The 14,246-nt window shown below is 41.4% G+C and overlaps 1 protein-coding gene across 1 annotated transcript in view; it reads left to right on the plus strand.

Annotated features, from left to right (window-relative positions):
• PIP5K1B (phosphatidylinositol-4-phosphate 5-kinase type 1 beta) overlaps positions 1 to 14,246 on the plus strand; it is an 88,773-nt gene that overhangs the window by 29,357 nt on the left and 45,170 nt on the right. Inside the window, exons 5-7 of the mRNA XM_056325783.1 lie at positions 1,135 to 1,252; positions 9,601 to 9,753; positions 11,481 to 11,780. Of these exons, the coding sequence (XP_056181758.1) occupies positions 1,135 to 1,252; positions 9,601 to 9,753; positions 11,481 to 11,780 (571 nt within the window). The remainder of the gene's footprint in view (positions 1 to 1,134; positions 1,253 to 9,600; positions 9,754 to 11,480; positions 11,781 to 14,246) is intronic.

Genomic DNA, 14,246 nt, shown 5'->3' on the forward strand with positions numbered 1-14,246 from the left:
AGGCAGTTTTTATGTGTTTTTATTTCTGGTGGCATTTTGCTGCTGACCTTTTCCTTTAGCTTAAATCATGCAGTATTCATCTCAAAATTGATACTACTGCGACATACAAGTATAGTGAGATCATAAATACAAAACAAGGAAAAAAGCTGATGAGGCTACAGTGTTGTTTTTTGTTTTGTTTTGTTTTTTAACTGCCCACACCCCCACACTACCTTTGAGAAAGGCTGTCTTCCAGGCTGGTCACCCTAGTAGTCTTTGTGTGTGCCTGTTCTAGTTTGAATCTGTATCTTGCTTATAACTGCATACCATTTTCCAGAATTCCCCAAAGGGTCTGTACCCAGTGTTCCTATTTAGCTAACTGAGCATGTAAGCTGGTGCCGGTTTAGATCAAGTTAGGGTAAAATAAATGACCTGATAGGTAGACAAACTGAAAACCACTTTAAGGTCACCAAAGATGGAGTGGCTTCCCAATTCTGGACTATATTAGCAAGAAAGAGATACCATAATTGCAGCTAGCCTCCAGAAGAGACTAGTGCTGAGAATGCTGTTTCATAAATAAGGCTGAGCCAATGAGTGTTTGCTGGCATCAAAAAACATATGTAGTCCTGCTTCCTTCTCACAGGTCTGGCCACATGGCTCTGCCCTCTGTGTTGTGCTGTCCTTAGTATCTGTCTGACACCCTTGCAAACTGGTTCAGGTCACCAAACTAGGGTGAAGTTGTTTTGCTGCATTGACTTCTAAACTTTTTGCAGGAACTTGCATGAGGTGGGGGTGACCTTTCCTGCATCAGTAAGCTATTAAACTGGCTTACCTTGGAGGGTTATCAGAAATTGTAGCATTAGTTTAAAACCAATCTTTACGTAAATGGATATGGGTGGTGAAAACAGTGATTTCTTTTAAGGTGGAAGAAAGGAATTTGCTGGCAGTATCCTGTTTCTCACAGACATTTCTATTACACTGATGAATGGTGATAGGGGGGTTTATCTGCATTTATACTCTTGTCTCAGAAAGTCAGTGGTTGAGTTAGGCAGCTTTACAATAAAGTTAGCTGCAAGGAGGAAGTCACTAAAAATTGCTCAGTAATAATTTGGTTTGGTTTTTTGTTGTTGTTGGTTTTTTTTGTTTTGTTTTCAGTGAAGGGAGCAATCTTACCCCTGCTCATCATTATCCTGACTTCAGATTTAAGACGTATGCACCTCTTGCCTTCCGCTATTTCAGAGAACTTTTTGGTATCAAGCCTGATGATTACTTGGTAAGAGCTTGCAGTTTTCCTTTTGGTTAAACTTTATTGTAATGTATACTAGTTTCATAGTAGTAGAAGAGGATGCTTTAACAGTGCCCAAATAAGTAGTATTTTTTTTGTGCTGAGTGGTTTATAACTAGTGAATATTTTTAGCATTTATGAAAATTTGAGTTCTTCATCTTTGAAACAATTCCTATAGAAATCTGCCTTGTTAATTGACTAGAATAACTGGAGTATTACTGCTTATTCAGGTCATTGTTTCTAGAGAAGTTATAATCAGTGTGACTTCTACCAATTCAGTTCTAATAAAGTGCTCATGTCGTTTGCATTACTTATTCACCTCATTTAAATAAATATATGCCTGCAGCTGTTCCCATCTAGCCTTGAGAATAGTGGACAGCAGGCTAAAAAAGCATTTTAGAGTATCTCCTTTGTTCTCTGTATTTTATCACTTGAAGGCTATTCCTTCTCAATATTCGGTTGTTTATGTGAGAAAAAAGTGATGCATTTGCTCCCATCATAAAACCAAGCTTTACTTGGTAGAACCACTTTGTGCACTGCCAGGGATGAGGATCCACTATTTTACTTTTCCTGTAGTTCTGCTTTTGGAAGGGTAGTGTGACAGCAAAGAGCTGGATGGTTTTCTAGGTATTTGCCTCATGTCCAGTTTGTGTCATGCTGGTTCACCCAACAAATCAGAGTCCCAGTACAAATTAGTAATCTTGTACGTCACAGTTCTGTTGTTAACTTCTTTTGAATGAGTTTTTAGATCTTTTTCTTCCATGTTGATAAATATTACTTTAAAACCAAAACAGTTTGAAAGAGCTTGAATGAGTATAAAAGAAAATTCGATTAAATGCTGCTAAAGCATTACTTAATGTAGTATTTCACTGACTTCTGTTGTGTTGAAGTATGTTGTAAGGGTTTTTTTCCTTTTTGGACAATGGGCCTAAAACCAAAACTTAGCTGGCTTTGCTTTTATTTAGGTTGAATGTGGGTATCTCATTTTAGTTCTTTAGTACTATGTATGGATTTTATATTACTAGCCCTCATGGTAATAGTTATATATAAGAAAAGATCGTTCATTTGAATTATAGATGTTAGTAGCAGGGACATGTACTTGGGCTGGAGCTTTATGTCATAGAATCATAGGATGGCCTGGGTTGGAAGGGACCTTAAAGATTACCTAATTCCACCCCCCCTGCCATGGACAGGGACACCTTCCACTAGACCAGGTTCCTCAAAGCCCCATCCAACCTGGCCTTGAACACTTTCAGGGATGGGGCATCCACAGCTTCTCTGGGCAGCCTGTTCCAGTGTCTCACCACCCTCATAGTGAAGATTTTCTTCCTTGTAGCTGATCTAAATACACCTTCTTTCAGCTTAAAGTCATTACCCCATGTCCTATCACTACATGCCCTTGTGAGAGGTCCCTCTCCAGCTTTCCTGTAGTCCCCCTTTAGGTGCTGGAAGGCCGCTATAAAGTCTCCCTGGAACCTTCTCTTCTCCAGGCTGAACAACCCCAACTCTCTCAGCCTGTCTTCACAGGAGAGGTGCTCCAGCCCTCTGGTCATCTTTGTGGCCCTCCTCTGGACTCACTCCAACAGGTCCGTGTCCTCCTTATGCTGGGGGCCCCAGAGCTGAATGCAGCACTCCAGGTAGGGTCTGATGAGAGCACAGTAGGGGGGGTGAATACCCTCCCTCGACCTGCTGGCCACATTTCTTTTGATGCAGCCCAGGAATATGGCTGGCTTTCTGGGCTGCGAACACACATTATCAGGCCATGTTGAGCTTTTCGTCAACCAACACCCTCAAGTCTTTCTCCTGAGGGCTGCTTTCAATCCATTCTCCACCCAGCCTGTATTGATACTGGGGGTTGTCCCAACCCACGTGCAGGACCTTGCACTTGGCATTGTTGAACTTCATGAGGTGCATGTGGGTCCACTTCTCAAGCCCTGTCAAGATCCCTCCAGCATGTTGACAAACTTACTGACCATGATCTTAATCTCAGTGCCCATGTCACCAACATATTAAACATGTTAAAAAGATGTTAAACAGCACCAGTACCTATGCCAACCCCTGAGGAGCACCACTCATCACTAGTCTTCGCTTGGACATCGAGCCATTGACCACAACTCTTTGAGTGTGACCATGCAGCCAATTCCTTATCCACCAAGTGGTCCATCTGTCAAATCCGTGTCTCTGGTTTAGAGACAAGGATGTTGTGTAGGACAGTGGTGTTATTATGGAATATGTAATGTGTCCGTGTCCTTTTATGGACTTGGCAAAGGGCGAAGTATGTGGGCTGTGTTGCTAGCTACTATAAAGACCGTACCTGCTAGAGTAAAGCTGTTACCACCTGCAACTTCTGTTCCATCTAAGGAAGCATTTACAGTAGCACAAATTAAAGATTATAGAAAGACTGCTTGGTGTTGATAAGAGATCCGTAACACTCAGCTACAAAATGACTAATCCTTGAGGGAAATTCCCACTAAAGAAAGCCCAGCTTGTAGGTTCTTCTGCTTTGTGGCACAGCAAAAGACGCTAGTGATATGTTTCCAAGGGAAAAGGACAACTAGAAAAGATAGTTTCAAGATGAAGTGCACCTTCTTTTCTTGAAAATGCAAAAGGAGTTTTCCTTCAACAAGGTATTTTTCAACAAACTTCAGGTATTTTTCTGAAATATAGTTAGCATTTCAGTGTGTGGTGCTGCAACTGATGCATGTCTCTGAGAGGTTACTCTGTATGCATTTCAGAATCCATTCCTGTTGTTTCTGATTCTAAATGCGCATCACTTTGCAATCAGAGCAGGTTGCAGTCTCTTGTGCTCCAGAGGCAGATGTGATCAGAGGGGTACTATGATCATAAAAAGACCTGTTTCTAGTTTGGGACCCTTTTCCCAGTTGGTTTTGACCAAAACATCTGATTAAGAGTTTGCTCCCAGTAGCATGTGTCAGGGTTCTGCCTGAACAGTCCTCTTGTTTCTTTGAAATCTGGATCCGTCATATAGTGACCATAATTCCAGTTTGGTATCTAAAACACTTTACAATATGCCACGTGATGGTCCAACTGTGGCTGAAGGGGAAGGGAAGCAAAGTAAAAAGAAAAGAAATTACACCAGGCTTATGTGAGTTTATACTGTTAATTTGCAATGAAAAAGCCCAAAGTTATAGCTTCACCTTTTCCAAGGAGGTTGAGCGGTAATGCACTATAGGACTCAGACTGAATAACGAAGGTAAATACATTTGAACAGTAGAACTAGATTGTCACTGTCCTGTCGTTTAACCCCAGCCACCAGCTAAGTACCATATAGCCAACTCGCTCACACACTCCCCCCGCCCCCTGGAGGGATGGTGAGGAGAATCAGGAAAAAGGTAAAACCTGTGGGTGAAGGTAAGAACCGTTTAGTAGTTTAAATGAAATTAAATTAAATATAATGATGATAATAATATTGTAATGAAAAGGGAGATGGCAAAAACAGAGAGGGAAATAAAACCAAGACAGACAAGTGGTGCGCAGTACAATTACTCACCACCCTCTGACCGATGCCCACCCAGACCCCCAGCAGGGGATCCCCCAGGCAGGCCCAGGCCAACTCTCCTGAGCTTTATATACTGAATATGACGTTCTATGGCATGAAATACCCCTTTGGCTAGTTGGGGTCAGCTGTCCTGGCTGTGTCCCCCCCGGCTTCTTGTGCCTCTGCTCACTGGCAGAGCATGGGAGACTGAAAAGTCCTTGACTTGAGTAAGCACTACTTATCAACAACTAAAACATTAGTTTATCAACGTTGTTCTCATACTAAATTCAAAAGCACCACACTGTAGCAGCTACTAGGAAGAAAATTAACTCTATCCCAGCCAAAACCAGGGCAGTATCCACACCTTATGCTGTACCATTTATGTCATACCCGGGTCCCACACTTTCCAAAACACCATCAGCTTTCCTGCCATTTGATATGTACACACAGATAGTGTTCCCTTAGTCTGTGGGCCACCTGATGGCATCTGTTCAGTTCATTTAGTCCATGACTTTGGGTTCCATCTGTATAACAGTCTTTCAGGGCAGTAAAGTTGGTGTGTTCCATGCTGAAGCCAATTCTGATTCCATCACTGCTGCCCTTGTCTGGTTTTCATCAAAACTCACTCTTGATTAATCTGGGTGATTTTTACTGTAATACCCTTGATATGGTGACTGAAAGGGAATTGGGTTCAGATTCCCAAATCTGGAGTTTGGGGATGGATTCCACAAGGCACCCAGAGTAGTGATATGCATCAGCTACCATAAAGTGAAAATAAAGTGTTATATAGCAATTGCTATTACACAGTTTAACTCATTGGCCATTCTCACCCAAACTGAAATCCCCTTGAGGTATGCATGAGTCTTACCCATCTGAGTGCATTACTCACCAAGTGCACCCACATCTTTGAGCAAAAGCAGTCCCATGGATGGGTTTTCCTTTGCCTGAGGCAGGAATAACCCAGACTGCTTTCTGTAGTATATTTCTTATGTGCACTGCAGGAACTTTATCCCCTTCCACAGTACATAAACATTCTGGATGGGTAGGGCTAGCCTGACAGGCAGGTCCTTTAGCGTTGACTAACCAGGTGGCTTTTGCTAGATGTGCATCCCAACAATTGAATGTCCTATCACCCATTGTTCTCAGTGTAGTCTATTGTATTCTTTGATTTTTCCAGAGGCAGGTGCATGATAAGGGATGTGATATACCCACTCAATACCATGCTCTTTGGCCCAGGTGTTATGAGGTTGTTTTGGAAATGAGCCCCGTTGTCTGACTCGTTTCTTTCTGGAGTACTGTGTCCCTGTAAGACTGACTTTTCAAAGACCAGGACAGTGTTTCAGGCAGTGTTGTGAGGCAGGATAAGTCTCCAGCCATCCAGTGGTTGCTTCTGCTATTGTAAGCACATGGCTCTTACCTTGGCAGGTTTGTGGGAGTGTGATACAATCCATCTCCCAGGTCTCCCCATATTTATATTTCAGTCATTGTTCTCTGTGCCAGAGAAGCTATAACCACTGGGCTTGCGTAATTGCAGTGCATGGTGCATGCTCATGAATGACCTGTGCAGTAGTACCCATGGTCAAGTCCACCCCTCTATCACAAGCCCATTTATATGTTGCATTTCTTCCTTGCTGGCCTGAGGTGTCATGGGCCCACCAAGCTATGAATAATTCACCCTTCTGCTGCCAAGCCAGATCCACCTGAGCCACTTAAATCTTAGCAGCCTGATCTACCTGCTGGGTTTTTTTATGTTCTTCAGTGGCCCCACCTTTAGCAACAAAAAGGACTGTCGTGGTTTAACCCCAGCCAGCAACCAAGTACCACGCAGTTGTTTCCTTACTCTGCGCCCCTAACCCCTGGGTAGGATGGGAAGAGGAGTCAAGAAAATGGTAAAACCCATGGGCTGACGTAAGACTAGTTTCATAATTGAAATAAAATGTAATAATAATTGTAATGGAAAGGGAGACAAGAAAAAGAAAAAAGATAAATAAACCAAAGACAGACAAGTAATACACAATACAGTTGCTCACCACCCACTGACCGATGCCCACCCAGACCCCCAGTAGCGATCAGCACGCCTGGGGCCAGCTTCCCCCAGTTTATATACTGAACATGACATTCTGTGGTACGGAATATCCCTTTGGCTAGTTGGGGTCAGCTATCATGGCTGTGCTCCCTCCCAGCTTCTTGTGCTCATGGGCAGAGCATGGGAGACTGAAAAGTCCTTGATTTAAGAGTCAGTGCTACTTATCAACAACTAAAACACTGGTGTGTTACCAACGTTATTCTTATACTAAATTCAGAAACAGCACTGTAGCAGCTACTAGGAAGAAAATTAACTCTATCCCAGCCAAACACAGGACACACTGGAAACCTCATTGAGCACTGGCATTTTGCTGGGAAACTTCTTGATCATAAAGTATTTAATTATCAAAGGCTTCAGAATTTTTTTTCTTTTCATTTTTGATTTGGCTTTCATAAGTGTCCGGTCAAAATCAGGTGGGCTCTAGCATTTGGTGTGTAGACTTTTTTTGCAGGAATCAACTCAACTGTAAAATGACCAACACACAGTGTAGGCTAATAACTTGCACTTATGGTATGCTGTTTTATTAAGCTGTAAAGTTTAGGATAATTGGTTTCAAATGCTTTCAACAATGAAGTTACTCATGAGCTTTATATATTTTTACAAGAAAAACATAGGGGTTGCAATACAATTGCTGATTTGCTCTCAAGGTCTGTAGTGTTACAGAGCCGTATTGTTCTATCTGTAGACAATTGCAACTGTAAGATTAATAAGAAAAGTCTGTCATATTAATTGGAACTGAGTGAACTGGAGAAGCAGGGAAAGAAACAAGAAACATTTTTATAGCATGCAAAAGTCCCTTAAAAATTGCAGGCATGGGAAAAGCCTCAGCTGGAGCCATAACAAGAAAATACATTAAGGCAGTGGTCTGAGTCCATAGGAAGCATGCTTCTTTAGTGCAAGCACTCACAAAAGAACATACTTATTAGATTTCCTTGTGTCACTTTTCTTTGCTATCACCACCCACAGCGGCAAGACTCCAGTTGAATTTAATGAAAGCTGTTTTCAACAAAAAAACCTGTTTTTTCTTGTGGAATTGCTCATCTCAGGCAGTGACCCAATAAACCAGATATTTGTTGCTGAAACAGTTACTGCTTTTGTTCTAAGAAGACCAGAAGACATAGTGCACTGCTAAGAATAATTCCCTGGTGCTTACACTGCTCATAATTCACATCCTGTGTAACTTTTTTTCTTTCAAAGATTGAAGCTTTAAAATACCGGACTGTACAGTACATCTCCACGTTTGTAAAATTGATGATATATAACAAAGGAAAAGAGTGCATGAATGAAGATTTAATGATATCATACTTTAAACAAGCTCTTGAGTTTAATATAAACAGATTTTTCTATGTTTTTGAGCTTAATGTCTCCTCTCCATTTAGTTTGAATGAAGCATGAAGTGTACGTTAATGGAGATTTAATAAATGTTCATTAGCCTCTGTGTGAGATCTGGTTCTACTAGTAAGGAATACTCCTTGGTGTGTTTTTTCCTCCTTAATGTGATTGTAATCATTATGTGTCCCTGTGGAAGAGAAAGCCTGTCTAAGCATCCAAAACAATGGTCCTTCAAAACAGTTTTTCCTGCTCACTGGTACATAGTTTTTCTGTTTCAAGCAGTTGTACCAAGATGTTTCAATCCCAGTTTCACAAAAGGTGCCAGTGTCAGCATGGGGTGCATCAGGAGGAGCGTGGCCAGCGGGTGCGGGGGGTGTCCTGCCCCTCTGCTCTGCCCTGGTGAGGCCGCACCTGGAGTGCTGTGCCCAGCGCTGGGTTCCCCAGTTCAGGAGAGACAGTGAGCGACTGGAGAGGGGCCAGCGGGGGGCTGCCAAGGGGGTGAGGGGGCTGGAGCATCTCCCTCATGAGGGAAGGCCGAGAGAGCTGGGCCGGTGCAGCCTGGAGAAGGCTGAGAGGGGATCTCATCGTGCATACAGGTATCTTCAGGCCGAGTGTCAGGGGGACGGGGCCAGGCTCTTTTCCTGGTGCCCAGTGACAGGACAAGGGGCAGCGGGCACAAACTGCAACACAGGAATTTCCATGTGAACGTGAGGAAGAACTTCACCTCGAGGATGACAGAGCCCTGGGACAGGCTGCCCAGAGAGGCTGTGGAGTCTCCTTCTCTGGTGACATTCAAAACCCACCTGGACGCCATCCTGTGCAAGCTGCTCTAGGCGAACCTGCTTTAGCCGGGGGTTGGACTAGGTGATCTTCTGAGGTCCCCTCCTGTGTACAGGAATGCACAGAATCCTGACGACTCTGTGATTCCTATTTGTCTACAGTGAGAGACCTGTACTCCCAATGTGTGTGTTTTAACATCTTCCCATACCTGTTTCATAAATGGCTGTGAAAAGCGAGTAATTACAGTGAAAATGCCATCTTAATGGTTCTGATTCCAGAATTTGCAGTGCTGATGGTGTGGGGATGGACTGTCTTCACCTTAACCATTCGATTCACTCTAGGGAAAGTTCAGCTAGTGCAGTGGGATGTGAAAAGAGACCATACACTTAGCTGCCAACTGCTCTTCCACAGTTGTACAGCATGTCCTGGGCAGAGTGGAGTGTCACAACTGCCCTGCTAAGTCTCAGCAAAATTACTGTCACCCAGCTTGCTGTACAGTAGTGGACTTGCTGCAGTTGAAGACAAAAGAGTAAGCTCCATGATTCTCCTGTGCCTATTTGAACCTGCAGTTCTTTTTATTAAGCTTGTTTTTGAGTAACATGTACATTGGCAGTGAAAAACAATTTTTGTTTCTTCCAGTACTCAATCTGCAGTGAGCCTTTAATTGAGTTATCCAACCCAGGTGCCAGTGGGTCCTTATTTTTTGTAACTAGTGATGACGAGTTCATCATCAAAACAGTTCAACACAAAGAGGCTGAGTTTCTTCAGAAGCTCTTGCCGGGTTATTATATGGTAAGTAATAGAAAACTATATTTTACCTGTGTTTTTCCTGTTCCGTGTCACACTTCTGAGGATTCAGTTTCATTTATTGTCTTTTAATCTTTCATTGGCTTTATCCATGTTTTTCATAATATTTTTGACATTTTTTATCTGTCTTTCAACTTTATACCCACACACCCATCAGAAAGAATAAATATAAATCAAGAATATATTTAAGATGATGGCTGTTCTTTTAACATTCAAGATGAAGCTGAATGTCATCTTTTGATTTGATACCAAACTTTGCTTCTAATCAGCTAGTAACAAAAAAAAGTTTTTGTTACTAAATTTCTAATTGAACTTTTTTTCTCAAAATTTTTTGTGTTTGTCTACCCTCTGCATTTCACTTAGAGTGGACAAAGGAACTAGGCTGGTCAGTCTCACTTTTGTTTCTGGACTACTTCTAATTTCCATTTCTCATGTGTTAAAACAAGTATGTAAAAAATATTTTTATCATATCATTTGTTCAAAACTTTATTTTTAAGTAGAACTTTTTGAGGGCTAATGCTAAGTCAATTGTATTGTTTTATGTGTGTCAGTCATCAGAAGGGGAAACCATGGCTCCAAAGTAAGTAGAAATTGTCCTTTTTTTAAACAAGTCACCCATACATAACAGATTCTGAGTATTAGACCCATGACTGACTGTCTTTTCTTTTTTTTGCTTTCTTAAGTAAACACTTGAAAAGTTACCCTCTCACTTGCACTATAAATGAGGAATATTGTCATTCTTACACTAAAATAATGTGGATTCATGTTTCTTTTAAAAAAATTGTGCACTGACAGCATCAGAAGGAGCTATGGTGCCACATCATTTGTTGTTTTTTCTAATCATGATAATCAGTTCAGCATAAGTTTGAGTTATTATAAGTAAATATAAGGCCACTTTGCTTTGTTTATGGGAACTTTATTCTCACTGCTGCCATATGGAAGGGTTTCCAAAGTGTAAAACTAATTTAATCACTGTGATTATTTCCTGTGAAAGTACTTTCTTCCCATAGTTCTGTGTTGTGACTTAGTAATCATGTAAGACTTGAAGTAGTTTTCCCCTTCTTCCTTTTTCATGCCAAAACCTGACAGAAGTTGTATTCAGGGGGATTTTCTCTCTCACCTCTTCTTGTCCTCTCTTAGTTAGGTTTTTGACTGTTGTAGAATTTGGATTATTTCACACTTTTCTGTTCTGATGTTCAGTTGTGGTTTTGTTATGACCTCACATTCCTGTGGAGACAGCTTGGTCATTTGGCCCTAACCTTCAATGTGAAAAGCCTCATGAAGACAGGGGTTCTGTTTTTCAGAATCCAAGTCAAGGTAATGAGAACTACATTTGAGCCAAACTCCTTCCAGCAGGTTGAATGCAAAGGTTGTTCAGGTCAGAAAAAATAAATTAAATCTTCGGGATGCTTTTAGGTTTGGCCCAGTCTGCTCTTTCATGGGATGTGAGAAAGAGAAACCTGACATAAATGCAGTTATTGCTTTGTTCTTGGCATATATAAGCTCCTGGCAAAAAGGTGGTGTTTATGCTAGCTTTCTGAAATACAGACCCACAAAGAGAATCAACTGGTCAAAGAAACTATCCTGAGTAGGAAAACATGCACAGTTTTCTTGATATTTGTGAATGCCCTTTGGTATTAAAAAACCTAACATTCTTAAGCATGGAATTTTATTGAAAATAAATATATTTAACAATATCTCTTTTGTTGTAGAATCTGAACCAGAATCCAAGGACTCTTCTGCCCAAATTTTATGGGCTGTACTGCGTTCAGTCAGGAGGCATTAATATTAGAATTGTTGTAATGAACAATGTTTTGCCGCGAGCCTTGAAAATGCATTTCACATATGACTTGAAAGGTTCCACATACAAACGGAGAGCATCAAGAAAAGAAAGGGAGAAGTCCAACCCTACATTCAAAGACTTGGATTTCTTGCAAGACATGCATGAAGGGTTGTATTTTGACTCTGAAACACACAGTGCACTAATGAAAACACTGCAGCGGGATTGTCGAGTGAGTAAAAGTTACTGACTATTTAAAACTTCTGTGTTCACATCTGTTCTAGTTTTACCTCAGCAAAACAGAGAGCAGGACGTGGCTCTGTATGTTGTTCAACCTCTGTTCCTTTTCCGTGTAATTTAATTACAAAAAAACTGTGGATGCCAAAGCACTTGATGAAGCCCACATTTTAGTTAAGCTATTGAGATCTGTGAACATAGAATCATAGAATGGAATATCGTGAGTTGGAAGGTATCCACAAGAGTCATAGAGGCCAACTCCTGGCTCCACACAGGGCAATCTGAAAGTTAAACCCTTCTATCTAGGAAGGTTGACCAAATACTTCTCGAACACTAACAGGCTTGGGGCCACAACCACTTCCCTGGGGAACTTGTTCCAGTGCTTGATCACCGTCTCAGTGAAGAACTTTTTCCTAATACCCAATCTGAACTTCCTTGATGCAGCTTTAAGCCATTCCCTCGCTTCCTATCACCAGGCATCAGAGATCAGCACCACCTTTTTTTCCCCCCTTCATGAGGAAGTTGTAGACAGCAATGAGGTCACCCCTCAGTCTTTTCTCTAAGCTGAACAAACCTAATGTCTTCATCCGCTCATCACAGGTCGTGCCCTCTAGTCCTTTCACCATATTTTTTGTCCTTCTTTGAACACATTCTGGTATTTTTAGATCCTTCTTATATCATGGAGCCCAAAACTGCACATAGTGTTTGGGGTGAGGCCACAGCAATGCTGAGTATAGTGGAACAATCACTTCTTTCAACCAGTTAGCTATACCATGCTTAATGCGCCCCAGGATATGGGTTGGCCATTCTGGCCACCAGGGCACATTCCTGACGATTGAGCTTAGCGTTCCGCACAGCCTCCAGATCCCTTTCTGCAGGGCTGTCCCCCTGGTTGTCTGTACATCCAGGATTACGGTGATCCATCCGTGGAAATACAGATGAATATAGGAATGTTATCCAGTAGAGGTTGGGGTTTTTTTTAATATTCTTGTTCTTGCTTTCTATTAGTTTGGAGATTTTAACGATTTTTTTCTGGGGCGGAATTAGCCCTGTGGTACCATTGTTACCTATGATAAACTATACGCAGAGCTGCAAGCTCAGTCCTGCTTCGGTAAGACTGCCTCTTTTTAAGTTAACAAGAGCTAGGAAACTGAATGGGGGAAGCGTGTCTAGTGGCAGCAGTCTTACTTCTGGAGGAAAGTAATTTTTTCCTGAACTGAAGGGTAATGCTTTAATGTCCACATAACATTCTCAAGGCAGGAGAAGGATGAGTGCCATTGCGCTTTGAGACAACCTTGGTGAATGGAGTCATTGCCTCTTGTAAACAGGGAGAGTTGTTGTAAAATGGATTTTTTTCTGTAGCAAAGGTAAGAAAATATAAAGTAGGAAAAAGGGGAGTTATCCAGGTCTCTCAGAGTTTCAAAAGATTCACAGGGCTTGTGGAGAGAAGAGATTGACTTTGAGGGCAGTCCTGAGGGTTTCATAATAAAACAGCAGAATGGGCAGACTGAACTCATCACATAGAAGAGGCATCCTGAACATCAGAGTGTGTTGTTCACTGCCACCTGTGGTGCAAGATGGAAAGCATTGGTTTTGCACATGAATAGTACATTCTGTTTAATTATCACAGAAGTCTGCAATGCCTTGTGCTTAGTTTGCAAAGCTGGGTGACCTAATGCTCAGCTGCATGTTCAGTGTGAGACATTTATCTAACACCACACATTGTTCTTTCTGTAGCCTCTTGCAGTGAGTGTTTCCTGATCTCCTGCCATGTGTGATAATGCAGAATGCATCAGTATGTCACATCTGGGGATGTGGATGCCCTTTTGTGCATCCCCCCCACTTGTTGAAGGTTACTTACCCAGTTAAAGCCTGGGGGGATCTATTGTATAGAAAATAATAAACAGAATTTAAAGGAGGGAACTGGACTGAAGAGTTAAAACAAGAATCAATCATTTAATTGTTATGTATAAAGGGGACTCTTACTGGTTCTCTGAAAGTACAGCTAAATTCTTGCAGCATGTTATTTGAATGCTGAACTTGCGTTTTTCAGTTTCTAAGTTTAGATAAACAACTCTAAAGTTAGTGTGGAGTTCTTAAAGGCCCAGCTAAATCTTAATATTATTGAAAGAAAAGAAGAAAATTATTTTTAAATAATCAGTGTATATACATAAATGCACATATATATTGTATAGTATGTGTATGTGTCTGTCCGTAGATAAATATAAACACTGAATGTTACACGTATATGAAAAAATTAACTGGCTTTCTTTTTCTATTCAAATAAGTTTTATTCTTTGTTGTAAAACAAAGAGAGCAGACAGTATTATCTTTCACACAGCTGAATTTGCTCAACAGATGAGGTTGAATCTGACTAGCTGCCTTTAGAAGGAAGAGAGATACTCCAATCATTCTGAGAAAAGAACATCAGTTTTCTCACTGCTTGTTTCTGCCCCTATGC

This window comes from Falco biarmicus, chromosome Z (assembly GCF_023638135.1).
Source record: "Falco biarmicus isolate bFalBia1 chromosome Z, bFalBia1.pri, whole genome shotgun sequence".
Taxonomy (NCBI): Eukaryota; Metazoa; Chordata; class Aves; order Falconiformes; family Falconidae; genus Falco; species Falco biarmicus.